The sequence below is a fragment of the Syngnathus leptorhynchus genome, chromosome 12 (genome assembly GCF_054491065.1).
Source record: "Syngnathus leptorhynchus isolate UIUO chromosome 12, UIUO_Slep, whole genome shotgun sequence".
Classification (NCBI taxonomy): domain Eukaryota; kingdom Metazoa; phylum Chordata; class Actinopteri; order Syngnathiformes; family Syngnathidae; genus Syngnathus; species Syngnathus leptorhynchus.
In genome coordinates, this window is record NC_141206.1 from 10,022,194 (window position 1) to 10,050,114 (window position 27,921).

The 27,921-nt window shown below is 47.4% G+C and overlaps 5 protein-coding genes across 10 annotated transcripts; 2 read left to right on the top strand and 3 right to left on the bottom strand.

The window, feature by feature from the left end:
- Window positions 1-200: 200 nt before the first annotated feature.
- rilpl1 (Rab interacting lysosomal protein-like 1) lies at window positions 201-4,499 on the bottom strand. 3 transcript variants are annotated; one of them, XM_085926835.1, is made up of 9 exons: window positions 3,883-4,499; window positions 3,593-3,740; window positions 3,064-3,185; window positions 2,699-2,929; window positions 2,429-2,548; window positions 1,893-1,943; window positions 1,569-1,732; window positions 1,405-1,503; window positions 201-460 (listed from the first exon to the last, which is right to left on the bottom strand). In XM_085926835.1, the coding sequence occupies exons 1-9, from the start codon at window positions 4,195-4,197 to the stop codon at window positions 358-360; spliced, it is 1,353 nt and encodes a 450-aa protein (XP_085782961.1). In that variant the 5' UTR covers window positions 4,198-4,499; the 3' UTR covers window positions 201-357. The 3 variants fall into 3 exon arrangements, with proteins under 3 accessions (XP_085782961.1, XP_085782959.1, XP_085782960.1); XM_085926833.1 differs by lacking the exon at window positions 2,429-2,548; XM_085926834.1 differs by lacking the exons at window positions 1,893-1,943; window positions 2,429-2,548.
- Window positions 4,500-4,834: 335 nt separating this feature from the next.
- On the bottom strand, window positions 4,835-11,607 carry hip1ra (huntingtin interacting protein 1 related a). The gene is made up of 33 exons (XM_085926784.1): window positions 11,274-11,607; window positions 11,128-11,191; window positions 10,903-11,045; window positions 10,777-10,833; window positions 10,627-10,707; window positions 10,468-10,544; window positions 10,332-10,393; window positions 10,123-10,263; window positions 9,999-10,056; window positions 9,855-9,930; window positions 9,641-9,769; window positions 9,461-9,583; window positions 9,180-9,363; window positions 9,019-9,107; window positions 8,840-8,956; window positions 8,677-8,778; window positions 8,355-8,537; window positions 8,163-8,273; window positions 7,904-8,098; window positions 7,689-7,836; window positions 7,529-7,615; window positions 7,362-7,469; window positions 7,149-7,285; window positions 6,957-7,067; window positions 6,832-6,890; window positions 6,717-6,747; window positions 6,576-6,638; window positions 6,409-6,509; window positions 6,231-6,336; window positions 6,031-6,154; window positions 5,904-5,965; window positions 5,124-5,672; window positions 4,835-5,051 (listed from the first exon to the last, which is right to left on the bottom strand). The coding sequence occupies exons 1-33, from the start codon at window positions 11,352-11,354 to the stop codon at window positions 5,010-5,012; spliced, it is 3,801 nt and encodes a 1,266-aa protein (XP_085782910.1). The 5' UTR covers window positions 11,355-11,607; the 3' UTR covers window positions 4,835-5,009.
- A 622-nt stretch (window positions 11,608-12,229) lies between these two features.
- On the top strand, window positions 12,230-14,244 carry denr (density-regulated protein). Its single transcript, XM_085925708.1, has 8 exons — window positions 12,230-12,395; window positions 12,853-12,947; window positions 13,054-13,073; window positions 13,147-13,230; window positions 13,303-13,393; window positions 13,480-13,596; window positions 13,677-13,816; window positions 13,918-14,244. Exons 1-8 carry the CDS (start codon window positions 12,283-12,285, stop codon window positions 13,960-13,962), a joined length of 705 nt encoding a protein of 234 aa, XP_085781834.1. The 5' UTR covers window positions 12,230-12,282; the 3' UTR covers window positions 13,963-14,244.
- Window positions 14,245-14,481: 237 nt separating this feature from the next.
- Window positions 14,482-25,802, top strand: clip1b (CAP-GLY domain containing linker protein 1b). 4 transcript variants are annotated; one of them, XM_085925706.1, is made up of 20 exons: window positions 14,482-14,640; window positions 15,461-15,611; window positions 15,769-16,283; window positions 16,421-16,545; window positions 16,676-16,877; window positions 16,951-17,148; window positions 17,216-17,319; window positions 17,398-17,458; window positions 18,181-18,285; window positions 18,697-18,858; window positions 18,941-19,036; window positions 19,256-19,331; window positions 19,404-19,489; window positions 19,925-19,999; window positions 21,077-21,162; window positions 21,861-21,951; window positions 22,026-22,191; window positions 22,293-22,345; window positions 22,423-22,535; window positions 22,621-25,802. In XM_085925706.1, exons 2-20 carry the CDS (start codon window positions 15,503-15,505, stop codon window positions 22,853-22,855), a joined length of 2,658 nt encoding a protein of 885 aa, XP_085781832.1. In that variant the 5' UTR covers window positions 14,482-14,640; window positions 15,461-15,502; the 3' UTR covers window positions 22,856-25,802. The 4 variants fall into 4 exon arrangements, with proteins under 4 accessions (XP_085781832.1, XP_085781833.1, XP_085781830.1 ...); XM_085925704.1 differs by lacking the exon at window positions 14,482-14,640 and adding an exon at window positions 14,933-15,238; XM_085925705.1 differs by lacking the exon at window positions 14,482-14,640 and adding an exon at window positions 14,934-15,238 and having other exon boundaries at window positions 19,274-19,331.
- On the bottom strand, window positions 24,422-27,887 carry bcl7a (BAF chromatin remodeling complex subunit BCL7A). Its single transcript, XM_085925709.1, has 6 exons — window positions 27,679-27,887; window positions 26,765-26,846; window positions 26,585-26,681; window positions 26,346-26,495; window positions 26,060-26,145; window positions 24,422-25,979 (listed from the first exon to the last, which is right to left on the bottom strand). Exons 1-6 carry the CDS (start codon window positions 27,768-27,770, stop codon window positions 25,911-25,913), a joined length of 576 nt encoding a protein of 191 aa, XP_085781835.1. The 5' UTR covers window positions 27,771-27,887; the 3' UTR covers window positions 24,422-25,910.
- Window positions 27,888-27,921: the final 34 nt, after the last annotated feature.

Below are 27,921 nucleotides of genomic sequence, written 5' to 3' on the forward strand. Positions count from 1 at the left end.
TCGCAGTGTTCAAATTTTTTTACTTCCATAGGATTGTTAGCTTTGCTATTAGTTGTATGCATAGCTTCCCTTCAATGCAGATGGAGTGGATGGGGGGTTTTTTTCCCCCCAAAAATACAACGCTAACCATTTTGGGTCAAAGCAGCCATTTCTTTTCCTCACTTGCTACTAAACCCCCCCCCCCCCCCCCCCCCCCCGAATCTTTTGAGCTGTATGAGTAAACGCCAGGAAATTAAATAATGCCTCATGATCGCACAATATGTCACGGTTATTCCCCAAGAGATCCGTTCATGTGAAACATGCATAAATAAAAACCTTTTTTTTGAGAGGGCAGGATTGGGTCTTGAGATGTGACGGCTAAAAGTGCGGCAAGGCCTCCTGGGCTTGTTCGGTGAACGCGTCATCGTGCGCCGTGCTCCGTTGCCAACTCCGCTGCTTGTCTCGGGAAAACAAATTAAACCTGAGAAAACAAATAAAGAGCTTTTTGAAAATACAGCCCGGATACCGCTTCACTTGGTAACACAAAATGCGGTGAATGTTTATCATGAGTTGACGACGACCCACAAAAACAAATGTCAACAGGCCATGCTTGAAAAAAATAACAAGTCAACCATTTTATTTGAAAGCTGTCATTTTTAGGTCACAGAAGGAAAACGTATCCTACGGATTTGGTTTGAGACGGATCGGCGCCATTTAATCGCCAATAATTTGTGCGCGTGTGGTAACGATTGACGACCCGTTGAATCTAAAATAAAAAATCATTTACGTAAGGTCAGAGCTAGTTTGGTCGGAATGTCTGTGAGAAGTAGTTATTTCTATGACAACCTCTGAGATTTTGCCAAGATCATCTCTGTGGACACATGATATTAGTTTTTAGTGTCAAACCACACCATTGTTAAGTTATCTGATTGGGATATTTGGGGGAATTAAAAAGAGGTTAGGGTGGAAAACATAAATATTGGGTCATACGAGCGCCGCGAAGCCTCTGGCAGGCTGTAAAGTGGGATCGTCTTGGATCAAACCAGCTGCCACCATGGGCATGAAGGCCGTGAAGATCCTGTCACACAGATGGGAGGAGATGGGAGGGGGAGCGAGGCCAACAGGGATCCTGTCAAAGTCTTTATCTTGACAAAAGTAACCACAACCTTTCAAACTGGGAAGTGGCTGAGCTTTAGCCCCAGACAATCACGTCTGTTATATTTTTGAAGAATTTTTAAAAATCTCAGTCGGCCACCTAATTATTTATGTTTATTTCATTTTATATTTCTCGATGATATATATTGTAACATTGATATATTTTTTATTATTAAATTTTTCTGTACTTGTATCACTTGTAGAAGTGTGTGTTTAAGTGTGTGTTTTGTGAGTGTTATGAGAGAGTGTGTATGTTCGGGAAATACATACAGGCGTTTGATTCCGGACTCTGGCTGCACAGAAGAACGTGAGCGCGATCTGGATTCGGGCTCGGGACTGGGAGCGGCCGTGTCGTCGTCCATCTCGTCGCTACAAGGGCATCGGCCATTTTAGTGCCACCTCGTAAGCATCTTGTGACTATGACATCTGCTGACCTTTTGTAATAGGTCAGCTCCTCCTGCAGCATGAAAACTTTGGCTTTGAGTTCGTTGCGCTCATGCAGGACGTCGCGCAGCTCCTGCAGGGTGAACCGGGCCCGGTTGGGGTCCTTGGAGTCCGGGGCCTCCTTAGTTGTCTCCTCTTCCTGGCACAACGCCTCCTGAGAGAAAAGGATTAGGGTTAGACAACTGACAACAGAATTGTGTCCAAAAGACATGTTGGTAGGCTTGCAAACAGTACTAGACCTTAAGATGGAACGTCAAGACAATTGAATAAATGCTCAAATGGCTTTCCGTAAGCCAGACAGGAAGTGAGGATACCTTGGTGAAATATTGGTACACAGCAGGCATGTCGTCATCGCACATGGCCTCCTGGTGGCACACCAACACAGCACGCCTCATTGTTTGCCATTTGGATTTTTTTTAATGATTGGACATCAGCTCTTTGAAATTCACTTTACTTAGCAAACAACACACCACAATGAGCTCTTTCCCTCAAATAATGGATTTTATGAGAGAAATTGAAAGATCATGCTACTTTATTTTATTATTTAAAGATTTCAGAAAGTTTGACATGCTAAGACTACTTTAATCACAATTAATGACAGCGTTCTCCATCGTGCTCCCAAAATCCTATCCAAAGGAATGTTTTTAGCACCATCTAGTGGCATAATACGTCATTAGTTTTTTTAATCCTGCAAATTGGCATCATCAGAGTCAGAAGCGCCTTCAAAATCCACACGGCACCCAGACAAGCACGTCAGCGCTGTGTTAAACGTGACACGTCCATCCCGCCATGACAGTTAGTTCCACGCCATGCGGTCACGAATCAACAATAGTGGTCAGGGCCACTTTACCCAAAGCAATGCCGCCTCCTCATCCTCGTCCTCGTCGGGGCCGAGCGAGCCGGGCGGCGGAGGCGGGGGGGTCGGGTTCTCCCACCAAGCCTCCGCCTCCGCCACAGTTGTCGTTTCACGCTAGTTAAGAAGATTCATGGATAGATGACAGATTTGTTTCTGACCAAGGTGAACGACAATGCAATTTGCTACAATATTGCTAAGCTAACAAAATGAAATCGGTATATTCTGTTTGACGCTGGAGATTTTTTTATTTGGCAACCATAGTACCTCTGCTGGCGAGGGGGGCTGAGGCGAGGCTTCCTGGGCGTGGCCCTTTAGCCGCTCCCGCAGCCGCGTTACTTCTTGCCGCAGGGCTCCTACTTCTTGGCCACGGGTCTGCGCGCCGGCCTCCAGCTCCACCTTTTGTTCAATCAGCGCTTTGCCCTGAGCCTCCACCACTGAGATCTTGTGGCGCAGGTCGTGGTTTATCTTCATGAGACGGGACTGCTGCTGCTGGAGCTACAACGAGCAAAGTCGGAATCATCTCCATCCTGACACGACATGAATGTTTTATTTATGACCAAACCTTTTTTAGTTAGTTTGTGAGTCTTTTGTGTAAAAAAAGACCGAATTGTTTGCGCAGCCTTACTTACCGCTTCGATGTCTTCGCTCCTGAGCGTGAGCTCGCGGTCTTTAGCCCGAATCTCGTCCCGCTGCTTGTCCACCACCTCTTTTAGCTTCTTCATCACTTGACGCTCACGATCGCTCATACCTCCTGATAAGGAGACCCCGAGATGTCATTCAGTCAATCCATATCTCAATGGTGGTTGACTTTACCAGACAGGAATAACTTAAACAGATTAGCGTGCAAAAAAGCGTGAGTAGCATACTGAGGCCGGTGTGTGTGCTCCAGCCTGACTGCGGCTTCTGTGTACAAGCAGCAAAAAGAAAGCTTCCTTTATATTTCCATGCACATCATCCTCCTTTGCTTTTCCTTTTGGAATGGAAATAATCGAAATAAAAATAATCAATGAATCAACCCAAGAATGACTGGAGACATGTATCAAATAATGATAATAACAAAAGCATCTAATATGTATACAACTCGATATACATTATACATAAAAAAACATTTTAAAAAGGTGGAAAGTCTGAAAAAAAAAACTGTGCACACGCTCTCACCATCGTTCCTCTGAAGGTCGTCCTCACTCAAAGGGTCTCGCGTGGACACGTTGTCCAGAAGACTCTTGTTCTCCTCCTGCAGCTGAGCGATTTGACAGAGAAGATCTTGTGCCTCTCCTCGCCACACGTCCTCCACCAGCTCCAGCTCCTGAACCACAATCCAATTAATTTTATTGTTATTATTATTATTATTATGACATTTCATCAGAGTCATGAGTCTGTGAGTCAACCGGTGAGTGCGTGCACTGTCACAGTCACGAGAATCACACTTTTATGTGTTTTTATTGTACCTTCCTGTGTTTTTTCTCCTTCTCCAGCCTCTCGTTCCTCTCCAGCCTGAGTTTGTCCAGCTCTAGGCGCAGCTCGTCGGCTTCGGGCCCGCCGATGTTGTGGCGGCTCACCATCACCTCCAGGATCTCCAGTACTCTCACCACTTTGGGCATCAGCCGGGACAGGGCCTCGCAGCCGTATTGGTCGATGATCCGCTCGAACTCGTGGCCCACCGCCGCGGCGATGTCGTACACGTCCATCACCGTTAGGTCGGCTGGGTTCTTCTCCATGGCCGAACCGCCGCGGTCATCTGGGATGTATCGGTGTCCCTCCATGACTTCTTTCTTCTTCCCGCTGCGTGACACAAACTTCCTTCCTCCCCTCCCTCCGCGAGACAACAAGTCCGCTAACTTATACCGCTAAGCTTGAAAAGAGCACCTAAAAGTATTTGGCTATCGTACGTCCATTATGAAGTCGTAAACGAAGAGATTAAAAGTGATTTATTCGACATAATGTCGGTCGTTGTCCTGTTGTCCTGTCTCCTCTGTCGCGTTGACATGGAGCAAAGTTTGCCATCATGATAGGCGCATCATTTCCGCTTTCCTTTCAAAATAATACCAAAACAAAACCCCCAATGTCAATGTTGCAACCACGAGACTGCAACTTTTTCATTAGGTTTTATTTTGAAGGATGTAGTATCATCATTAGATTTTAATTTGAAGGGGGTCTTTTTAGGTTTTATTTTGAAGGATACAGTATTTTTACAGATGCAGCATTGCTATTACATTTTATTTCAAAAGATTAAGCATGGGTAAAGATGGATTAAGGATGTCGCGTTCTCATTAGATTTTATTGTGGCGTGTTTCTCTGCGGTCCAACAGTGTGAACTTCCGGCCTCCGTCCATGTTCCAGTGTGTTATGTCACAGTACTAAAATAGCACGTGAGTCCGCTGGCAAAATCTGTTTGGGTTGCAGATTGAAATGATTCATAATTCATTTAAACTTTATTGTAAGCTTAGTGCAGTTTCACCACCCAAACACTAGATGACAAAAGACTTTGCATCCTTCTTCAGACCAATTTCCAAACAGAAACATGAGAATAAAATGTTACATTTTCATTATCTGTGAGTCCACCTTCAGTCTGGCCTCAAGACTCCCCGGTCCCGCTTCCCGTTTCCCCTCGTCTGAACTGCAAAAGGGAATTACAAACATGCAAATTAGTTTTGAAAGCACCCAAACTACTGAAATATTTGTCTCTTACCGCATTCTTAAACAAGTTTCCGGATTTCGAGAAGATGCTCGGTTTCCTCAGGTTGAGTTTTCCGAATTCCGTGCTCTTGGAGTCGGTGCTCTGGGACTGCGATGAGTGTTGGGAGGTGATCGGTGTCACCGATGAGGGTTGCGGGGTTGAGTAGGACTGCGTTTTTAAGTAATTCTGCCCGGCGTTTGGGATGTAAGCTTGGGACGACGCGGGAGGCTGAGAGGACGTGTAAGCTTGCGACGGTGTGTAAGCCTGAGACGGCAAGTAAGATTGAGACGCTGTGTAAGGTTGTGACGGCAGCGAGAAGGTTTGCGACGCGGCGGGTGCGAAGGGGTTCGTGGAGGCAAAGGTGGGAACGGGCTCAGGCGGAGGTGGCGGAGGGAAGGAGGCGCTGTCCAGTAGAGTGGGCGGCGGCGGCGGTGGGAAGCTCTCGTCGCTGTCCGGCATATCACCTTCCGCCAGGGCGCCCAAGTCGTAGTGACGCTTCCTCAGCTCGCCCAGGCGGATGCGCTCCTGATCAAGCTGATTTTCTAGCTGCAGAACCCGCACCTAGGAACCAAACCGCCGGAGTTAAATTCAGCCATTGGAGCTTGGAATAAGCTTTTTCTTTCAAATGTACATACAGTAAAACTGTGTACCACCATCTAGTGGCCAAGAGTGGAATTACACCCAGAACAGACAAAATTGTGTTATAAAACTGTTCAAAAAAAAGAATCTGCAGATGGCAGGACCACAAACCCGAAACCCACAATGGAGGAGAGTACAGTGAATGAACCTCACCTGGGCCTCCATTTCCTCTTTTTTCAGCTTGATGAGCGACATTCCGGAGAAGTCCATGGCTCCTGCGAGAATAGGAAAGATTAAAGCCCGTAACAGTCGCCTAGTCTGACGATATTCGACTCCTCACCTTGCTCTGAGATCTGCTGCTGTCCGTGCTTAGTGGAGGTGACCACCACGGCGGCCATGTCGTTGACGTGGCGCGAAGCCTGCTGCAATGTGGACAGCTTTCTGTTGCCGCGCTCCGCCTTCACCTGAGAGAGGAACGATGTGTTAGCTACACGTTAGCTCGTTAGCGCTCGCGAAAAAGATGGAGTCCGGGGGGGTCACCTTGGAGGCGGCCACCAGCTGGGCAGTGCTGGCGGCGATCTCGTGGGAGCACGCGATGAGCTCCTCGTACGTTCCGTTGTCTCCCACGACGCGGTCGGCAGACTCTCTGAAAACAAAGGCGGCTAATTAATCATACATTCGGGAATCGTGCTGACTAAATTGGAAATGAGAAACTCACAGCAGCTGCGTGGCGCCCCAGCCCACCGCTTTGGAGGCCGAGATCAGACCTTCGGTCCAGCGTGAATTTTTGGCGTAGAATTCGGGGACAGAAGCTGCTCCCTGCAGACAGAATATCATTATCCATGAAATAAAATTCCACAAAAAATAAATAGGCATTCAACTCACCCTCCCTCCTTCCACAATGTCCTTCTGGAGATCTGTAGAAGCCGTCACCAGCATGTGGACAGCCTGCAGGCACAGCACATCGTATTGACTCTCTTGTTTAACATTTGAACAAGCGGAAGTCTCAGTCTAAGCGATGAGTACCTTCATGAGGTCGGAGCAGGAGCCCAGGATGCTGCGACAGGACACCAACGTTACAGTGAAGTTCAAATTAAATAAAAAATAAAAATAAAACCGATGACCGGTGTGGTAATCTCACCTCTGGTTGACTTCCAGCTTCAGGCCACTTGTGTCCCTTCTGGCTTGGGACAAAATCTCCTACAAAGATGATGAGATCAGATGGTAACAGGCGTGTCTTTAAAGATGCTACGAGTGACGACTTACGTCCATGCGCAGCACGGCTTCCTCGATGGCGGTGGAAGTGGCGAGCATCTCCTTGTCCACCATGTTTCCCAGCTCCTCCTTGAGGACGTCCTGCCCCTTGGGACGCAGCTCCTAGAAAAAGACATCAATAATCCATTTAAAAACTGGGGAGTCTTAAGACTTGACGCAGGAACGGTTTGAATCCAGCGGCACCTGTCCCATGGCGAGGATGCGCTGTATGGCGTAGCGTATGGCGGTGGAGTCGGCTCTCGGCAAGCTGGCCTGCAGTTTCAAGTCCTTCAGGAACTGAAGGCAGTTATTGCCACAGTCCCGACAGCTGTCAGTCAGACCTGAACCAAGCAAAAATAAAAAAACAATCACAAAGACATCCTTGCCCATTTGTGGAGTTCAAGTCTTGGATCTTACGGTCGGCCTGGTCGGTGGGGGCCGCGTTCGACGTGGCCCCGCCGTTCACGATGGTGTCGGCGGCCAAGTGGGAGAATTGAGTGACCGCCCGAAGCAAGCCGCTGGCGTCTGGGAACAATGGCGGCGTTGTTAGCGAAGAAAAGTCACAACATCTCGCACCAACTAACCATTCCTGTTTGCCAGATAGATCACGTGACTCTGCTGCATTTTGTCCACTGACACCAAAGTGGTCTCGGCCCGATTCACCAAATAATCTGACAGAGAGAAGAATGGAGATGCAGGATGGATTTGTGATGTTTCTTTTTTTTGGTTATTTCTTTACTGTACCAGGCGAGCAGATGCAGCGGACGTGGATGGGGTCGTCCAGCTTAGCCATGGCGTCCAGGATGATGCCTTCCGCTTCCACCACGGCGCACTGGAGGAGGCAGAACTGCTCCTCCTGCAGCTTGTGAGCCAGCTCACCTTCACGATTGGCCTGCTCACACGTAAAATCAGCGACCTGAAGGCACGAGACGAAAGGCAAAAAGACGACATGTCCGTACCTGCTGCTGCAGCTGAGCGTGCAGGGTTCCCAATTCCATGTTGCTGCGCTGGCGTTCCTGCTCCAGGGAGCTCTGCTGTAGCTGCGCCTGCTGCCGGAGCGAGCTCAGTTCGGCCTCTTTTTCCCGCACCGAGCGCATCAGCGTCTCCCTCTCCGCTTGCAGACCCGCCAAGGTGCTGCTCAGCTGCGAGCCGCTCTGGAAAGAGAGAAGATGGTTGAAGTGATTTGATAATGCCTGAGAAGAAGAAGAGCGTATCTACCAGCTCTTTGCTCTGCAAGCTGCTGTTGACGCGCGCCAGCTCGGCCCGGGCGGTGTCCAACTCCCGACGCAGTCTGTCGATCTCCAATTTTTGCTGGGCGTTGATGTTGAGCTGCGGCAAAAGCGTTGACGTCAAGTTGGAGTACTTTTCCCATCTCCAACGTTCTTCTTCCCTCTTCAACCTTCTTCTTACCTGCTGCTGCAGCTGAGCCCTGAGGGCCTCCAACTCGCGACTCAGGCGATCCCTCTCAAGGTCGCCAGTGCTCTGCTGCTGCCTCATTGACGACAAATCCACGTCGCGTTGCTGGGCCGAGCGCAGTAGGGCGTCACGTTCCGCCTGAAGAGCGGCCAGGCTGCTGCTGGCCTGGGAGCCTTCCTGGAGGACACCAAATGCTAACCTAGCTACATGCTCCTGTTTTTTTATTATATTTTTGTTGTCACCAATTACAAATGTAGGCTTCAGCCATGGTGGTAGCTAACCAAAATGCTAAAATGATGCTATGCTAACATCTTACCATGTCTTTGCTCTCCAGGGTGCTGCGAAGGAGCGCCAACTCGGCTCTTTGCTCCAGGAGTTCTTTATTCAGGCGGTCTGCGTCATTCTGCTGCTGGTGCATCTGATGGAATGACGCAACCGTTAGCGCTTTGTCTTAGCGGTGTTAGCCCGCGAGGTCTCACCAAGTTGGCCCTCTCCCGACGCAGGTTCTCCAGCTCGCTCTCCAGCCTCTGATTGGTCCTCAGAATATCCTCCTGATCTTGTTTGGAGTGGGCCAGATATTTGGTCGTGTCTGCGTTCTACACAACCAGAATGAAATTATTCGACCGTGACAGTCAATAAATGTGTGAACCGTGAACACCTTCTTCATGAGGTCAGCGTGACTGGTGACCAATTCGGCATGTTTCTCTTTGAGTTGAGTGAATCGAATTTCAGCCGCCTGCGCACGACCTGTCGGGTGAAGAAAGGTTAGCCACGTTGAATGGGATTCGAAAGATATCAAATCGATTGCGCTTGGCTTACTGTCGGCCTCCTTGAATCCGATCTGTGCGCCTACGTTAGCCACATTGGCACAGCGTAGCGCCTCCACTTCCCTGCGCAGGTGATCGTTTTCTACCTGCGCCATTTGCCTGTGGGTGCGCTGCTCCCCCACCTCCGCCTCAAGGTGGTTGACTTGGGCTCGGAGCTCCGTCACGCACCGCTGGGCCTGCGTGGCACACATTGATCTTGTATCGTGGTGTACCTCAAGGCTCCCATTTAGGCCCACACAGTTTTTGGTTGTTTTGAAGAAATCTGAAACGTACCTCAGATTTGATGAGTTCAAGTTCTGGTTTTAGGACATCCAGTTCTCTCTTCAGGCTCGCATTTTCATTGTTGTGCTCCCTTTGGTCTGCATCGGGCATTCCCATCTGACTCAGCAGGTAATACTACCAAAAGATATTATTGTTTTCCGCTCAACGTATATTTGGAAACAAATAACAAACCTGCTGCGAATCCCGTATGTCAGCTTGTGACTCAGCATCATCGTCATCAAAGCGGTCCTGGTTTTGAATTACCACCACTGGCCTCTTGTACTCGGCCAAGGCGGCCGCACGCAGGAAGTTGGGAGGAGCCTTTGGAGGGGGGGGGGGGCATAAAGTAGAGAAAGAATAAGTTTGTAAAATCAAACCCAAATCAAAGAAAAGCTAAATTACGCACATCTGGGAGTTCTGGGATCTGGATGTAGGATTTGAAGAACTCAATCTCTCTGGCTTTGTTGAAGAACTGCTTGAGGCTGGAAAGAAGACGTTAGCAAATGGTGACTTTCAAAGCATCTAAAATATTGTCCTTCGTTGACGGTACCTGTTAAATAGTTCCCGGAATCTCTCTCTGTGGCCCAGAAGAACATCTGCCGCGATGCCTACAAGGCACAGAGACCAACCAAAACTGAAATCTGCCATTTTGGTTGAAAGAGGCCATCACTCACGGCTGTGGAGTTTGAAGAGCAGACGGACGCAGAAGTGGTACAGGAAACTGCAGTCGGGGATGAGCGGGATCATGGGCATGAGGCGGCACTGTCCCGCCGGCGTGTTGGGCTTGGCTCCGTTGGTCTCCATCTGACGGAGAACTGTCAAGACCAGAGCCGTTAAATCGTACAATCCGTGGCTACGAGTATGTTCATGAAGGTAAACAAACCAGTGTCGGCCATTTTGAGCCCAGCGTCCAAGTATTCCAACAATTCCTGAGTCATGTCCAGCCTGCAGTCAATCCAAACACACAACTCAGCAACGAGAACAAAAAAAAAAAAACAACAACATTCATTCGCGCTTACACTCTGTTCATGTCGGTTCCGGCTTCTCGTTCCAACGTCTCGTCAGATGCCTCCATGTTGCCCGGAATGACTTTGTGCTTTCAAATGCAATGGATCCATTGAATACGAATCCATAAGCTAAAGTGAACGTGACATAACAAGTCACAGCCATTTATTTACCTGATTGTGAAACTCCATTTTGAGGCAGAGGAATTTGGCCGACAAGGCGACGATGTGGCCGTAGCGATCGTGCAGGTTGCCCTACGAAAGAAACAACGCTAATATCATACATCACGTGACATAACAATATATCAAACCAGTAACACTCACCCACAAGGTTCCCATGTCTTTGACATTGCGGCAGTATCTATGCGAGTCTCTTACAGCCTGACGTGAGTGAAAGTGATGATTAGAAGCTCTGAATCCTCCAAATTTGAGAAAGCCTTTAGTGCTTACGTTGCGATGTCCGTCCCTGAGAACTTTGTGCAGCAAGTAGCAGAACTTCCAGCTGATGATGGCGTTGCTGGACAGCGGCAGGTTGAGGATGTACGACCACATGGTGGCCGCTCCACCTTCCTTGTGACTCCCCAGGAGGATATCTTTCATTGCTGTCAAAGGGAAATCAAATTGCCTAGGAGAAATCAAGACGATTTATGTTCCAAACACCATTAAAAAGGATACTGCGCACATATTTCGATTTAGGTGGTGCTTCAGCCGGGGTCAGACACTTGCTGATGTATTGCAGCTGAAACATTCACAATAAAACAAGTTGGATTTAGATAAATGGACACTTCATTAGGTACACCACATTGAGCACAAAAGTAGACCTGTTGTTTTCCAAACTGCTCCTTCTCCGCCGACAAGGCCTTTTCCGTCTTGTTCTCGCTTTTGTTCTTGGTTTTGCTCATCTTGTCTCTCCCGTGAAGCAAAATCTAAGAACGTCCAACCAAGACGACAAATAAAATTAGTCCATTAAACGGCCTTTAATCCAATCGACTCTTCCAGGACAGAAAACTTTGAATACACTCTTAATTTAAAATCTTTTTAAGCAGAGAGCTTCTCTCAAATGTCCAAAAAAACATTGAAAAATAAATAGATAAAAACTAAAATTATAACAATGTGTGAGAGTGTCACTGGCCAGACCTCAGGGAAATGAAGTGAAGGCAGTGAAACTGGTATGACAAAACAAGGAAACCAGTGTGAACCCTGCAAGACTGGTTTCACGACACACACACACACACACACGCTCATTTACATATTCACTCACTCATGCACACACTCATTCACTCACAGACAGAGCCCTGGGGCACATCTGAGGGGCACAAGGAGTATGGGTGGGAGATGAACAACAGTGTGGTCAATAAGTGGAACGACTCTGACAGTGATTTTTCATCTGACAAGTGATTTTTCTCCTGGAAATTAGACAATGACATTGTCGTGGTGACGATAAACTCATTTTGCGACATGTGCGGCAGATTAAAGGAAACGTAATTAATTTTGGCTGACAGTGATCTGCAGGCGGGAACGAGATGAAGGAATGCGGCTCAACGAGAAAGACGTCGCCCACAAACGTCATTGGTCCTCACTTCCTTGTGGCGAGGGTGAGAGAATGTCAAAGGTGGTTTTGGGGATCTGTTGCAGGCATTGAAGCTCCTAGCAGTCTTGTTTAGAGCGAGCTCGCTTGTCATTAAATCTGTCGCTTTTCTTTGATCTACAGTTGATTTATTCCGGGTTCTTCTACTCCAGGAAATGAATTATTGTGACAGGAAGTGATTGAGTGAATATTGACAGGAAGTTAGTAGGGCTGGGCAAGAAGAGGTCTCATCTAACACTAGGATGTGTTATTGTACTCCAAGGCTGCAGGGGCGCTACTGCCAACGAGCTCTCCTTCTATCGCCACTCTTTCATCACGCGAACGAGAGAAGCGCCGCGAGAGAGGCGTGCTCAAAGTACGCCAACTAAACTACGATAGCGCCTGAAATAAAGAATGACTTTCTGTAGCGTTCATTAACGCCAACAATGCCAACGTTGTTATTGAGAAGAAATCGCTTATAAAGGATATTCTGCGGGGTACGTGGCCTGTTTTTTCCCCGTGAGTTTGTGGCACGGGAGCTAGCCTGCTAAGCTAACGAAATGCTAACGGTGACAGCTGTGTGACTCAACAGTAGGCTGAAGACACAAACGCTCTAACGTGACTTGATGTGTTTTGCAATGCCAATTTACGATACTTGCAGCACTTCTGCTATTTTACGTTATGATAAATGCTGTTCAATTTTGTCATTTGTTTTACGGACGCGTCTTAGCCGGATCAAGTGCTTTCATTTAGCTGTAGCTGCTACTGTGGAAGCTAAGGTTACACTTCATCTCATGGATGGATTGATTATTCATATCTGTTTTTCCCCTCAGACATTTACTGATGGCTACTACTGAGATGGAGTCGACAGAACATGAAACGGTCGATCCTGATTCAAAGTACCCATTGAAAGTTCTTTACTGTGGCGGTATGTATATATACTAACAATTGTTTCACGAGCCCGTCTATGGTATTTTGCATTGGGAATTAGCATTAAACTAGTTTAGATTAATTCTTTTTTCCCCCCTCCGCAGTTTGCTCTCTGCCCTCAGAGGTGAGTGTTGCATGTGTTGAATACTGTATACTATGTATGTCACATCAGTAATTGTAATCTATTATGTGGACAGTACTGCGAGTACATGCCCGAGCCTGCCAAATGTCGGCAGTGGCTGGAGAAGAACTTCCCGGATGTTTTTGCTCGGATGACTCTAGGTGAGTGTTTCACAGTCTGTTGATTGCGATGTTGGTGTTTAACAGTTTGTATCGTGTCCTTCTGTCCAACTGGTCCCGCAGTCAAAGCCCCCAAGAAGGATCCCGAGGCTGGAGATGTTCCCCCTGCCGTCGAGGAAGAGGAGAAGAAGAAGCAGAAGAGGGGTTTGTGCAGCATCATTGCAGCCAAGGCAGAGTGAATCGTGACCTCGGCTGAATCCGTTGTGCTCACTTGTTGCTGTACTGTTCAGGCGGGCGAGGTCAGATCAAACAGAAGAAGAAGACTGTCCCTCAAAAGGTGACGATAGCCAAAATGCCACGTGCCAAGAAGAAATACGTGACGCGGGTGTGTGGCCTGGCAACCTTTGGTGAGTTTGTCACATGACTGCATGCACACTGCGTGTGTTTTAGTGCTGAAGCACATTATTTGTTGGGGGATGTTCAACAGATATTGAGCTGAAAGAGGCTCAGCGGTTCTTTGCTCAGAAGTTCTCCTGTGGCGCCTCTGTTACGGCCGAGGATGAGATCATCATTCAGGGAGATTTCACCGACGACATCATCGACGTCATTCAAGAAAAGTGGCCAGAGGTAATACAAAATAATTGGATTGGGCAAAAAATAGTACAATCTGTGACATGCTTCATGCTAACAAATTAGCAATCAGACGACTGATGGAACTAATGTTTCAGGTGGATGACGACAGCATTGACGATCTGGGCGAGGTGAAGAAGTGAAGACCAAAATGTGCACTTTTACTGAAAAATGGATGTGATCTGCAACAACGACAACTCGGCCAAATGTACACCTTAACGTCATTTTATACCTATTTTATTTACTGTACATAAAACAGCACCTGGCCACTCACTTGAAATTTCTTTTGGTTTTGTTCATTTTTCCTTAACAAAAGCTGTGTTATGTCAGCCCCTCCACACGCTGCTGGTCCCTTCAATGAAAGCGTAGTCTCATTCATTTCGATTTTCCCTTGTTCAAACCATTAAAAAGATTTTTTTTCGGGATTTCTCATCTGTCTTTACCTGCTGCCTTTGAGTTTAATTGTCTGCGGGATTGTTAATGATGCTGATATTACATTTACTATTTTCCTTTTGTGCCTCCTGGTCGTTACAATTAATAACACTCACTCTCGATAGGTTTAAACTGATTAACTACTAGTACATTTCTATCAACTATTTTAGAATGTCACTAGTATTTGGCCTCCGAGTTTGTAGTTGCCAGATGACCGAGCTTCTAGCGAGGTCACTGAAGGCGGCGTGGAGTAAACCCGTGACGTCACGCTAGGCGGGACCCGAAGAGGAAGAAGAGGAGGAGGAAGAAGAGGAGAGGAAAAAGGCTGCCTGCCTGAATAAACATGTCATGTAACGGTTTTCGGCAGCATCTACCCCAGCTGGCAGCAAGTAAGTGTCCACGGCGGCACTTTCCCCACTCACGCGTCCACCTTTAACGTCGCTGTCACTTTCTAAGCGGCGACACGCTGTCATTTATGTTCAAGTCGTGCCCATGTTGGTTTACGCCTTAATATTGCTAATCTGTTGCTAGCTAGCCCAGGAATTACACTGACATAAAAAAAAAGCTAAAACTAGCATAAAATGAATTAAAAACGTCGCCTCATTTAGACGCCATTTTAAATGTGAAATGACACCGTTTTACGTGGAAGCCTAGAAGCCTGTTTGGCGGTTAACTCTGGAAAGTCAGTCCAACACGACTCCAGACACCAACACATGCCTTTATTATGTTTTAAGTATGGCTGACGTAAGGAAACATTTGGACTCGTAAAAGTAGTTGGAGGCTGACATCAGGGCCATTTGACAGGGCAGGGCTGCCGCTCGTTATTTTGGTTCGAGCGCGCCGGCTGGGCGGGGTCAACGAGCAGAGATTTGTCGATGGGGTTGGCGTTTCCTGCGGTGTTGTGTATCTTCGTGGTTCAATATTCACGTACTGGCTTACTTGAACGTGACTAACTCCTGTTTGTTGAAAAAAAAAATGGAAAGAAAGGTATGGATGTGACGTTCACCAGATTAGAAATGGGTAGAATTGTGAATTTTTCATTCACATTTCCCACAATACATTTGATCATTGACTGATGTGTTGATAGAACAATGTATGCTCAAAAAGTGATGGGGGTTCACTTTATAAAGGCCTCATGATGTTTTGATGATCCTACTGTGTATTTCATGCATAAAAAAACAATGTAATGAAACATTATGCACGTTTCAGGGCCCGCCAATCACATGGTGGGGAAGGACCGCATTCCATAATATGGACAAAACAGGAGCCATGAGTGCAGCGGGCAAAGTGAGTGGTCTCAAGCCCCCCAGTAAAATAGGTCGTCCGCCTGTCGTGACCATGAAGACCACCCTTTCCTCAGGTAAACTCAATGTATTCTTTGTATGTGTTAATGCTCTATTTATTAGAGCAGATAACAATGCTCAGTCGTATTTTCTCAGTTCTGTGGGAACAGAAGAAGAGGAATTTGTGGGTGCTAGTGTGACAACAGTTGAAAATCTTGAAAACTGCCATTGCAGGAACTCCAAAGGCACTCCCAGCTTCTGAGAAGCCCCCTAGCAGTGGCGTCACCCCCCCTGCCCAAGATGGCGTCACTGACTTCCAGACTGGGGAACGGGTCTGGGTCAATGGCAACAAGCCCGGCCACGTCCAGTTCGTGGGCGGCACGCAGTTCGCCCCGGGCCAGTGGGCGGGCATCGTGCTGGACGAGCCCATTGGCAAAAATGACGGCTCGGTGGCGGGCGTGCGCTACTTTCAGTGCGAAGACGGCAGGGGGATTTTCACGCGGCCCTCTAAGCTGTCCAGAACGCCGTTGCCGGAGAAGGAAGCCAACGGGGCACAGGCTAAGCCCACGCAAGTGGGAAGCGAGACTGCGTCAGGTGGGACGCCATCAACGGGGACCATTCCTCCCTGCGGAAAGATAACTGGCACGCTCACCCGAACATTCCAATCAACGGAGTCAGCGTCCAACCTCTCTGACACGGACTCCGTGAAAAAGAACAAGCGAGAGCTCAGGAAAGGAGATCGTGTCCTGGTAAAATAGACATTCCCAGTAAAAATCTCAAATTCTTCCATCTACACTCCTTTGAAAGCCATTTTGAGCATTCATTCCATAAACTTGACACATCCTCAGCATTTTCTGTTACTTTACATTTTGCCTGTTGCGCTCAGGTTGGCGGGACCAAGGCAGGAGTGGTGCGTTTCCTGGGGGAAACGGATTTCGCCAAAGGGGATTGGTGCGGCGTGGAGCTGGATGAGCCTTTGGGCAAGAACGATGGCGCGGTAGCCGGCACCAGGTACGTCTGCTCGTCTGCACTGTACTGGACGTGCACACTTGAATTGACTCTGCAATAATGCCGCAAAAAGTCCGTAGATTCGTCTTTGCAAAGATCCCGAGTTACGTGTCCTTCCCTCCAACCCACTCAGATACTTTCAGTGCATGCCCCGGTACGGCCTCTTCGCCCCCGTCCACAAGGTGACCCGGATCGGCTTCCCTTGCACCACGCCGACCAAAGCCAGGAGCTCCCACCGGAGGTCCCTCCTCAAGAGGAGCCCGAGCGCTTCGTCCATCAGCTCCATCAGCTCCACCACCTCTTCCGTCAGCGGCAAACCCAGCCGAGCGGGACTGGTGAGGCGGCGACACTTCCGTGAGGTGTCAACGTGAATTTTCAGTGAACGTACATTTTCTCTCCCTCGCTAAGTTGACGGAGACGTCGGCCAGGTACGCTCGTAAAATCTCGGGAACCACGGCGCTGCAGGAGGCGCTCAAGGAGAAGCAGCAGCACATCGAGCAGCTGCTGGCTGAGCGCGACCTGGAGCGCTGCGAGGTGGCCAAGGCCACCAGCCACGCGGGGGAAGTAGTGCAGGAGCTTGCCTTGCTGAGGAAGGGCCGTGATCAGGTATGTGCGTAACAAAAATAGCAAAACAAAAATGAACCGCCGTGCTGAATGTGCGCGTGTGTGTCAGTACGCCGTGGAGACAGAGGCCAAGCTGGACCAGCTGAGGTCGTTGGTGGAAGCAGCCGACCGGGACAAAGTGGAGCTGCTCAACCAGCTGGAGGAGGAGAGAAGGTCGGCACTCTCCAGTGACGCCGCTTCAAACTTTTATACCCGTGAAAGTCTTCTTGACTATTCTGACTTGGTTGACAGGAAAGTAGAAGACTTGCAGTTTCGCGTGGAGGAGGCCTGCATCACCAAAGGCGACCTGGAGGTAACACTCCGCTTACGTAATTCATCTGTTTTTCATGAAGCCCAGTTTAAAAAGTTATGCCTCATAAAACATGAATCCACCTCGAGATGACTGAAGGGCTGTTTGTCTAATGGGTATCTTCTTCCACACACAAACTTGTACAACGTGTCAAATTGGGACATAAGTTTATTTTATTGAATTATTGGCTAATTAATGGTGAATATAAAAATAAAATCAACAAAACACATTGTTCTTAAAGAAAAAGGAGCTCATTGTATTTTGTTCTCAATTTCAGCTGCACTTGCATCGCGGTGTCTCCTCTAAATAAATTTCTTCGCAGTATTTTGCTTATGTTGTCTATTGCCGCTTGACTCACAAGCATGGAGAGTGCCGCACGTCCTCCCCCTTGCCACCTTTCCGTCTTTTCAAAGCTAATTTAGCGCTGACGAGGGGAGACAAAAGGCAGACGCACTGTTTGGTCTTCATTTGACCTTTTACCTTCGTGTCAGCTCATCTACGAGTCAACTCTACCTGTCACCTAACCAGACGGTCCTCCCTTTTTGTCTTCTGTCGGCAGTGCTAAATTAGCCGCTGGCACACGCCTTGTTGACGTCACCCTGTCGCAATGTTTTATTGTATGACAGACAGATTGCTTCCTCTCGGCGCCGCTCTCGTGTGTCGGCGTGACCTAAAGCATGCACGTTTGCCCCTTTCTGGCTTCTCTCTCTCTCTTGCACTAACAGACGCAGATCCGCCTGGAGCACGCCTGCATTAAGGAGCTTGAGCAGAGCCTGCTCTTTGAAAAGACCAAAGCCGACAAACTCCAGCGGGATTTAGAGGACACCAGGGTAAAACTTCAAAATGGCTGGCTCATACTGAAGTTATTAAAAAAGCCTTTACAGGGATAATAACGCTGCTATGACACTGATGCTAAATAGGCTTGTCTGATTTTGCTTTCCTCCTCGTCAGAACCCGAACAGAAGCTCCCTTATCCGCCTTTGTCATTTACACAGAGCCCGCTCGGTGAATCACACGCTGTCCTGCTTCTGTTAAAACTTAAATACTAACAACTTCAACATCCTCTTGAAGACAACAAAAATAATACGATGTCATATAAGAACAAGCTAGCGTTGCGTTTTGTGCTGATTGAAAGACAGCCACCGCGGGGCTCCAAGTGTTAGCCACTGCTAATGTTAGCAGGTCGCTCACATCCGGCCCATCGGCGTGAACGAGAACTTGTTCTCCTCTTTGCCGTACAGGTGGCCACGGTGTCGGAACGTTCGCGCATCATGGAGCTGGAGCGAGAGGTGTCGGACCTGCAGCTGCGTCTTCGAGCGTCGCTACAAAAGGAGGACGCGGCGTCGCTCTCCCAGCAGCAACTGGCCAGCCTCAAGGCCCAAGCCCAGTCCCAGGAGAAGAAGGTCGGTTCTGACTCATCAGTACCTAAGCTTTGTCATTTATCCAACATGGGTGAACACGTTGCATTTATGTTGACTCTCGCAGATCAGTGAGCTGAGCGTGGACCTGGAAAGCAAAGAGAAGGATCTTCGGTCACTGCAGTATGATAAAGACTCGTTGCAACAGCAACTGGGCACCTTGGTAAGAAAGAAAAATGCTAAACTTACTTCAAAGTCATCCCAGTTACAGTTAGCCGCCTGTCTACTAGGATTTTTTTATTTTTTTTATTGTGTGGTGTCAGGGGATTGCAATATGATGTTAGTCTTACCTCACCCCACCTTGTGGCATCATTCGGAAGCATTTGTTTCACAAAGCTCTTTTCCGCCTGTTCAATCAAAGGACAAAAATGTCTCTTCACAGTCATCTTCTGTTCCGCAGAGACAGCAGCTAGAGCGGGCTGAGCAGGAGAGCGCCAAGATAACAAAGGCCACGCAAGGTAAACAACACACCAGCTCTTACCTTTTCCCCTCCGTGTCCTTCTAACAAGGCGGCTTTTGCGGTTTGTTAGAAGCGGAGCAGTGCAAGAAGAACTTCCAGGAGCTGAAAGAGGGGAATCAATGTCGAGAACAGGAACTCAAAGCTCGGCTGTCTCAGGTTAACCTTTACATTGGATTCCGCTGTGTGCGAATTTAATACAAACCAGTAATTGAAATCATAGTTAGTGTATTTTGTGCACTGTCAATTTGAAATAATTTCCTTTTTTCTTTTTTAATAAAGAGATGTAAAACAAATGTAAAAAAATTGATTAAACAAAAAGGTAATCGACAGATTATTCAATCATTAAAATAATAGTTGTAGTCCTAAAATATACGGCCGGGTGCCAAACAGGATCCATGGCCTGATGCTTGGGTAGGCTTTCTTTAAATGGAGCACCTTCACCCCCAGGGACTCGCGTACGCTGCGTTCCGGTGCACGCTCCAGCGGACGCAGAGCATAAAACGCATTATTTCATGTTCTCAGGGCGCCCAGTGCACTCGTCATAAGTTACATCAGTGTGCGAGTCACATGTTTGCTGTCTTTTGGACACAGGCTATCGAGACGTCGGAGGGGACATTGCTGTCCTTGGAGAAGCTGACCAATGAGAAGAAGGCGCTGGAGACGCAGGTTAGAACTTGGTGGAAACGGTGCCTACAGGAAGTCATTACGCACATTTTAAAAGCAGCCGAGGGCGCTCTCAAATCTGTTCGCCGCGGCGTGTGCTGATGTAATCCTCACGTGGCACACTTCGTGTGACACTCCGATTCCTAAAAAGAGAAATAATCCTTTCCCTGGTTCAATTATTGCAGTTGTAAACCTCAATTAAATGGAATTAGTGACATGACAAAGGAAATATAGTACAAAAATAAGTATTTGGGGCGGCCATCATTATTTTCATTTGTGGCGGTGTCAAGTTGAGAGACCAACCATAACTTCTGCACTGCCAAAGCCAAAGTCATAATGCATTTTTTTTTTTTGCACAAGTGACATCTAGTGTTTATGACGTGTGTGAACATCAGCTGATGCTTCCAGCCTGCCGTGATGCTTGTCGTCGCCGGCGTGGAAACTAAAAGGCTGAGCAGCAGCAGGATGGAGGCGGAGTCTTCGTCCTGCTTACATAATTGAACCAGAGAGAGAGAGAGAGAGATGGAGAGAGGCTGTTCTGTTTCCCTCGCAGTCGGTCGTACAGTACTAGCGGCGCTTTATTGATGCCAGCATAGCGGCGCTCTGTGTTTAGCGTGGGGGGGTGGGCTACAACACAGGTATGGATGTCGCGGCGCTCCATCACGCTTACTCCGGAGGCGTGTACTCGCCTTGCTACCAGGTACGACTTCTTGCCTCTTTAATAAACTCGCCTCTAAGGACCCCCGCAAGTCAGTCAGCAGCTCAACATGCATGTTTTGATTCAAATAACTCAAATACCCTTGACAACACATGCCTCCCAAATTTCATGCTACTAAGTGAAGAGCGTGTAATTAAACACGACGCAGCACACGAATGTGAAAGTGGCGAATCAATTATTGACTCCTGCTGCATGTGTTTGAAAGTTTATTTTTAGACGCAGGTTTGCAGTCACTCATATGCATTGATTAGTACGCCTCAATGTTGTTTCCGTTTTGTCCCGGGACCTCCCGCTGCTTATCATGTATGGTTTATTCATGACCTATTCTGTTTCCCGACCTCCGCTTGTATTTTTGTGTTCAGCTGGACACGCTGAAGCAGCAGAATTGCAAATACCAGGAGGAGTTAAGTCTTGCTCGGGAGCAGCAGCACCTCATCCACAAGGACGTGTAAGTACTATTTGACAGGTTTTGGTAGATTGTCGTCATTGTGGGAGATGTGTTCCAAATCCACCTGCCAAGTGTGTGTGGGGGGGGGGGGGAGTATACCCCTCCCTCCAAATTAGAGGCGAAGTGTGCAAAGAATGCAGTAATTATTAAAAGTAGCAGATGAGTCATGTTTTTGTGTTCTTCTTCTGCCTGATTTTTATTTTTAGAATGTCTGTGTATGTGTACGTGCGCACGTGTTTTTTAGATCGTGCACCCCCCGCCGTGATGTCACAGCTGTGGATGGATGTAATTGGTTGAGTTATCATCACATAAAAGCAATCAAACACTTCCTGCTTCCTCCCATCACTCTGCTGGTGTTATGTAATTGCTGTCCTCCTTGCGCCGCCTGGCTCCGCCAATGACATCACTGAGTGCGCGTTAATGTGTGTGTGTGGCTTTGTGGTGATGTGTGTGTTTTAGTGTGGCTTTGTGGTTGGTGATAGAACAGCTGTTGTCTCCGTAGCTCAGACGTTTGTTCCAATTTGCTTCTTCTCATTTTTTAGACAAACATATATCAAAATATCAATTAAAAATACAATAGAATTGTTTTCATCCGATATAAACATGACTTGGGGCTTTTGAATCTGAATTGAGACACTAATAAGAATCAAAATATACATAAATATAAATACTACACTTGGTTTTTTTTTTTTATACAGAGAGATGTCCACTGAGGACTCTGGTGTCCAGGATTCTTCGGACTTCATCGCCAACGACAAAGAGCGCGAGCTGGAGACTCTGAGGAATGAGGTGCTTGCCCAGAAATAGGACCATGACATCATCCTCATCATTATGACATCCCTCCGCTTTTTTTGCGCCGTCAGGTGGCAACGTTACGGGGCCAGAACGCTGTGGCTGAGACGCTTCGATCGGCTGTGGCCACGCTGGAGCATGACAAAGCTCAGCTTCGAGAGCGCGTCCGCGGCTTGGAGCAAAGGCTCATGGGACGGTCGGCCTCGGAGGTTGATAAGCAGGAGAAGGCGCTTCCAGGTGAAGAAACGCCAGACAAAACCTTCAGCTGCCCGTCTACATTGGTCACTCTTGTATCGCTGGTTTAATCTTATTCACTAACTCGCTACTGCCCCTTGCAGGTGACAAGGCTATGGAGCAGCTCAAGGAGGAGAAGGAGTTTGCCGAGGGTCAGGTGAGGTGGATGGCCATCCCCGCTGCCATTGACTTTGTCACCCCACAAAACGTTTGACCAAACGTTTCACCCGTCAGATCAACTTCCTGAACAGCGTCATCGTCGACCTGCAGCGCAAGAACGAAGAACTGAAGATCAAACTTAAGAAGCTAGCTTTGGCCGAGTTCATCGGCAACGACGGCACGGAGGGGTAAGCGCGCACCGCACTAAATCTAAATATTTTTCGGGCAGGATGCCTCAAAGTTTTGAAAATAATGTTGACCTCATTTGGTCAGTGTGGAGCCGGCGGAGTCCAAGCATGACAACAAGGCTCCGCCGCGTCCCTTCTGCGATATCTGCGACTGCTTCGACCGGCACGACACGGAGGACTGCCCAACGCAGGCGCAGAGTCCCGACGCCGTGCCGCACTCCAGCTACCGCGGCCAACGTGACAACGAGCGACCCTACTGCGACGTCTGCGAGGTCTTCGGCCACGCCACCGAGTCCTGCAACGACGACCGCACTTTCTAGACCTTTCCCAGATGCTACCGATCCAGTCTTCTACCACCGTGCAATCTGGACGTAAGTATTTGACATTCCTGTTAAGCTATAAGGTCACCTCATGTTTGACATCATCAGACGAACCCCGAAAACTCAAATCTCTCTCGTACATGAGGTTCAAATTTGGCAGTACTCACATCAAAACATCAGGTGGAATATCTTTGGAGGAAACGGGGCTAAAATTGCCCTAAAAAGGCTGCTTCAAACCAAAATGGCATGCTTCCTTTTATTTTTTGACACCCATATGCATTTACAAAAAAAACCATTTCATAATTATGGTGTCGTTGATCCGTCTCGTATATGAGGTCAATATTTGGTAGCAATCGGACAAAATGTTTTCTTTGGAAAAATGTTTTTATGCAATTGCTTCATTTGCTAGTCCGTCCAGGAAACAAAAGATGTTATTAGCTGGAACGAAGCTGAATCCATGTTATTAACATCAATAATTTGGACTGATTTTATTACTCAACTAGTCTTTGCTGCTTTTATTAATTTGCCCCTATTTAAAAAGAAATATTGCTATGCTAAACGATTTGGGCTTTTAAACACATTTTTTGCATTGACACTTTTAATATTTAACAATAGTTTTTATTGTTCTTAAACATTATTTCTAACAAAATGAGTTTTCCCCCCCCCTTGTGGCTTTCCTCAGCGGCATAAGCTAGCTAGCACGGTTTCGTTCTATTGTAGCAGTTCTACGAACTCGCCGTCTTTGCACTGATCACTTTAACCACACCTAACGGCTTTAACGCTGTCTGCAACCTTTCTTGACAATTTTTTTTTTTATCAGAAGAATTAATTCCAAACATAATCACTTTTTTTTTTTTTAAAACAGTTTCTAATAATCACTGCATGAATCTTTTTCTTTTGTTTTAATTCTTCGCTTTAAAGTCTGGCTTGTTTGCTAAGCTAAGTCTGTGATAAAAAGGAAAAAAAAATATTTTGCATTATCATAAAGTACAGCTGATTAGCATACCTTAACAAAACACGAAAATGGAAACGCGCTATCTTCACTTGCCAAACAACTTGCTTACATATCAATGTCATCGTGAAGCACAACTTTTTTGGATCATATTGAATCTCCGGGTGTTTCTATTATCCACAATGTGACTCACATGTTGAAAAATTGTATATAATACAAATCTGAAGCTTATGTGACCAATGTGCGCACACTGCCATCATGGAGCTTAAGTGTTTAAAAAAAAAAAAAGTTTATTTTTCTGCCCTGTTTATAAGATGCCCTCCAGTTTAATGTATCGGGAGAAAAAAAACACTTGTTCTCTTTGTACGTTATAGATTCATGTTTTATACGTGACTGGGATTGCTATGGATGTCTTGTCAACTTGTCCAATGTCCCCTTTTCTATGTTGTACTGTACTGTAGTCCAATACAAGCAGCAAGTCCACTCTTTTGGGGCATCTTCAGGACTTTTTTTTTGTGGGTCAACTCATGATAAATATGTTAACCAAATTTTACGTTACTAATTTGGGGGCTCAATTTTCAAAGATCCACGTGGTGCAAGCAATGACAACAGAGTCCATTTTAAGAGTTTTATTAAGAAAACAAAAACCATTGGACGATAAAAACAGACCACTACTGATGGAATAAATAAGTCAAACCAAAGCTGTACAAGTTCTAAAGTGAAACAAACAAAAATGGTCCAGAGGGTGTGAGTGAGAGAAAAGGAGAAAAATGGGGAAAAGATTTCACACTGTGAAACACACTTAGAAGCGACTCTTGGGCTCAAATGGGTGAAAAGCTACAACGTGTTGAAAAAGTGAGCGCGCGTATTAATTAATGCTAATTAATTACACTGTGTCAATGTCATCGAGAATAGCATTGGAAACTCCAGCACGGCTGGACTGGGAATGAGGTATATGCTAATCCATCCTCTGAACAGGGTCTCTTCTCTCCGACCATGCGTGTGCACCCGCTAGCTAGCCGGCTAGCCAGTCTGCTACCGGCGGGAAGTTCAAGTAGCGAGCCATTAGACAGCACCAGAAAACAACCAAATGTTAGTGGAACGTTAGCATTGTTTCCGTCATACTAAGATACACTAAACAGATTGAGCGTGAGGATGATGGTCACCTGGATAAAAAACTAAACAGTAATGTCAAAAACAGCTAAAGTTCTCAGAAGTAGAGATGATGGTCATCTGGAAAAAAACAGGACTGGAAATTTTGCATCAAGCCAAACAGGCCTGAATTTGTCCTATTTTTTTGGGCGCCTACTGTGTGAGGTTATTGGGTCAACCTGGGTTAGTTTGTAATAAAACAGGGCAGGAAGTTGCCATCAAGTATGGAAGAGCAGAACAAATCTTTCTGGCTTTCCTGCATTAACCCATACGCCCCAAAAACATGCTTCCGGATTTAATGCGAAAACAACTAAATCTGTAGTGTGCAACGACGTAATCCTCATTTCATATGAAATAGAGTTTAAGGCAAAATAATAGATGCTGACATAGATTGGCTTTGTCTCATCTTACGAGGTGGCGCGACGATAAAAAGCGGGTTATTGCTTCCGGACTTCGCTAAGCTAACTGAACTTGTACGGTGCTCGTCCAGGGTGAATTTCTAAGGCAAAACTAAAAAGATGGCACCACAAGCCGCCTTTGATTAAAAAAAAAAAAAAAAAAAAAAAGCGTCACACCGTCCCCATGGCGAGAGAGAAGAGACTTCCACTAACAGCAGCACGATTTTTTTTCCCGTGATCCATTTTTCGTAACAGTGCGTTGACCCTCCTGAGGAAAAGAAATCCTAAAATCAGTCTAGCAGAACCATACAGGAACCCCCCAAGCCCCCGGAATCCTCCTCGATCCCGGCGGATGCTCCTTGTTGGTGGACTGGAAGCGCGGCATCAAATTTCTAACATCCGTGGTGGACAGTAGGGGGATTAGTCGGGGGAGGGGGTGGTTGAGTCTCCCTTTGGTTATCGGGAGGGGTTTGAGGGCAGAGTTGGGGGGGGGTGTCTGTGTGAGTCCATTAGCCCTAATAGAGTTAATGGAGGGGAGGCGTCCAGGAACCTTTTAACTCTCCTCAAAGTCCTGAGACTCCACTTTGCACTTCTTGGTGGGCGGAGCCTCCTGGTCCACATCCTGAGACAAAACCAAAAACACTTTGGATTGGCGGCTTTGTCATCCATTGCAGTTACGAGATGATTTGTCGTCGCGGTTACCTGAGCGGCTTTGCTGTCGGAGGAGTCTTTATCGGCGTCTCGCTTGACGCTACGCTCCAACGCTTCCGCCGATGCCACGCTCTTACCTGAGAGGATGGCAGAAACAGGAGACATGAGCTAAGAATGCTAATTTGAGCCCCTTGAAGGAAAATCTATTTTGTGAGCCCCCTTCGGTGCTGGGGAACAACGGCAGAGTAGGGTCTTGACTTTGTGACTGTCCTCTATTCTGGACTGATTTGGTTCTTGCTGCTTCAAGGCATATTATTGTTGGGGACGTCTCACCCACCCCTCTTAGCGTCAGGACTTTGCTCGGTCTTGACGTCGTTGTTTTCACGGTGAGACGCTCCGGTGGACTCGGGTGCTGGGCTGGTGCTACAACTTGTTTCCTGTTTGACGGGCGACGAGTCGGCGATGGAGCTCTGGTTGCTGTTGTCATCTAGAGACCATTGAAACATTCGACAATTCCTATTTGACCTTTTTTGAAAGGTGAAATGCAGAACAAGAAAGCATTTAGGGCGCGCTCACCGTGCATGTCCATCATGCCGGGAGAGGAACTGTTCTCTGGAGTGGTCAACTCGGAACCGTATTTCTCATCCTTGCCCTTCTTCTTGTTCTTGTTTTTCTTCAAGACATTAAAAAGAAAAAAACAATTTTGAAGCAACCATTGCATTTTCCAAATTCCAGGAATTTTGCAAGCCTACTCACGTCATCCGACTTGGGCTCCGTCACGGGCACCCATTTGTAGATACGAAGAGACGTGTCTCCCACAGTCACCCATTTCTTCTCCCTGTACAATTCCAGGTTAGCAATACATCTTCATAAAAAGTGAGGAACAATAGTTGAAGAAATATGCCCTGACAGCATGGCTGGAAAAAGGTTTGAAAGTTGAATGGCTGTCAGGAGAAATGAAGCAAAAACTCGTTTTTAACATTTGTTCTTCTATTACTCATGTAAATGCTAATTTGCATGATTTTTTCCAATTATTACGTATATCATTTGCTCCCAAGCCACAAATGACATTGTGACCAGATGTGGTGACGATTTGACACACACAAGTGTAAGATGCTAATTCAATGTGATAGTAATCGTAAGAAATTAGAAATAATTGAAATAATTGTCAAGCCATTCACCGCCCGTCCGTCCGTTCGTTCGTCCGTCCCAGCAGCCTACTTCCCGCTCCCCTCCCCACCCCCACAGTCGCCTTGTTCTCTTACTCACTTCGATCCAAAAAGCGCTTGCTTTAAAAACCCTCAAACTGTTTAAAAGTGCTGCGAGTCGAGAGCTTCGTCGTCCCAAACGTCGCCGGGTCGAGTACCGCGGCTCTCCGGGGCGTTCAAAGCCCTGTGTGCTCGGCGTCAGGCGGCTTCATGTGACTTGCTTTCGAAATGGCTCCTGGCTTCCACCGCGCGGCGAGGAGAAGCTGCTCGGCGGCCGGGCTACAGCTGCCCTCCGCCGGTGCACACATGCGCCGCCAAGTCGCTCGACCGTAAAAAAAGCCCCCCAATTGTCTCTTTTCATTCGGTTTCCTCGCCTCCCCCAACACGGCTTTCTCTCGTTAGATAACCAGAGACGGCTTTTTGTCTCCCCCGCCCGCCTTGCCCTCCACCACCGCCGCTTACCATTTTCGTACTTTCTCGATCGCGGCCATAACTCGCTTGATATCATCCTTGGCCCTGCTCCGGGTCTCCGCTCGGACCGACCTGCCCGACATTGCCGCGGTGGGGGGATTTTAATATTCGAAGGACGGGCTCGCCGGTCCGGCTCTCCGTTCAGCTTAGACACAATGCAAACAGTGGAGAGAGCGGCGCACAGCGGGGCACCGTGCGCATGCGCGGCCTGAGTGAGGGGAGCACACAGGGAAG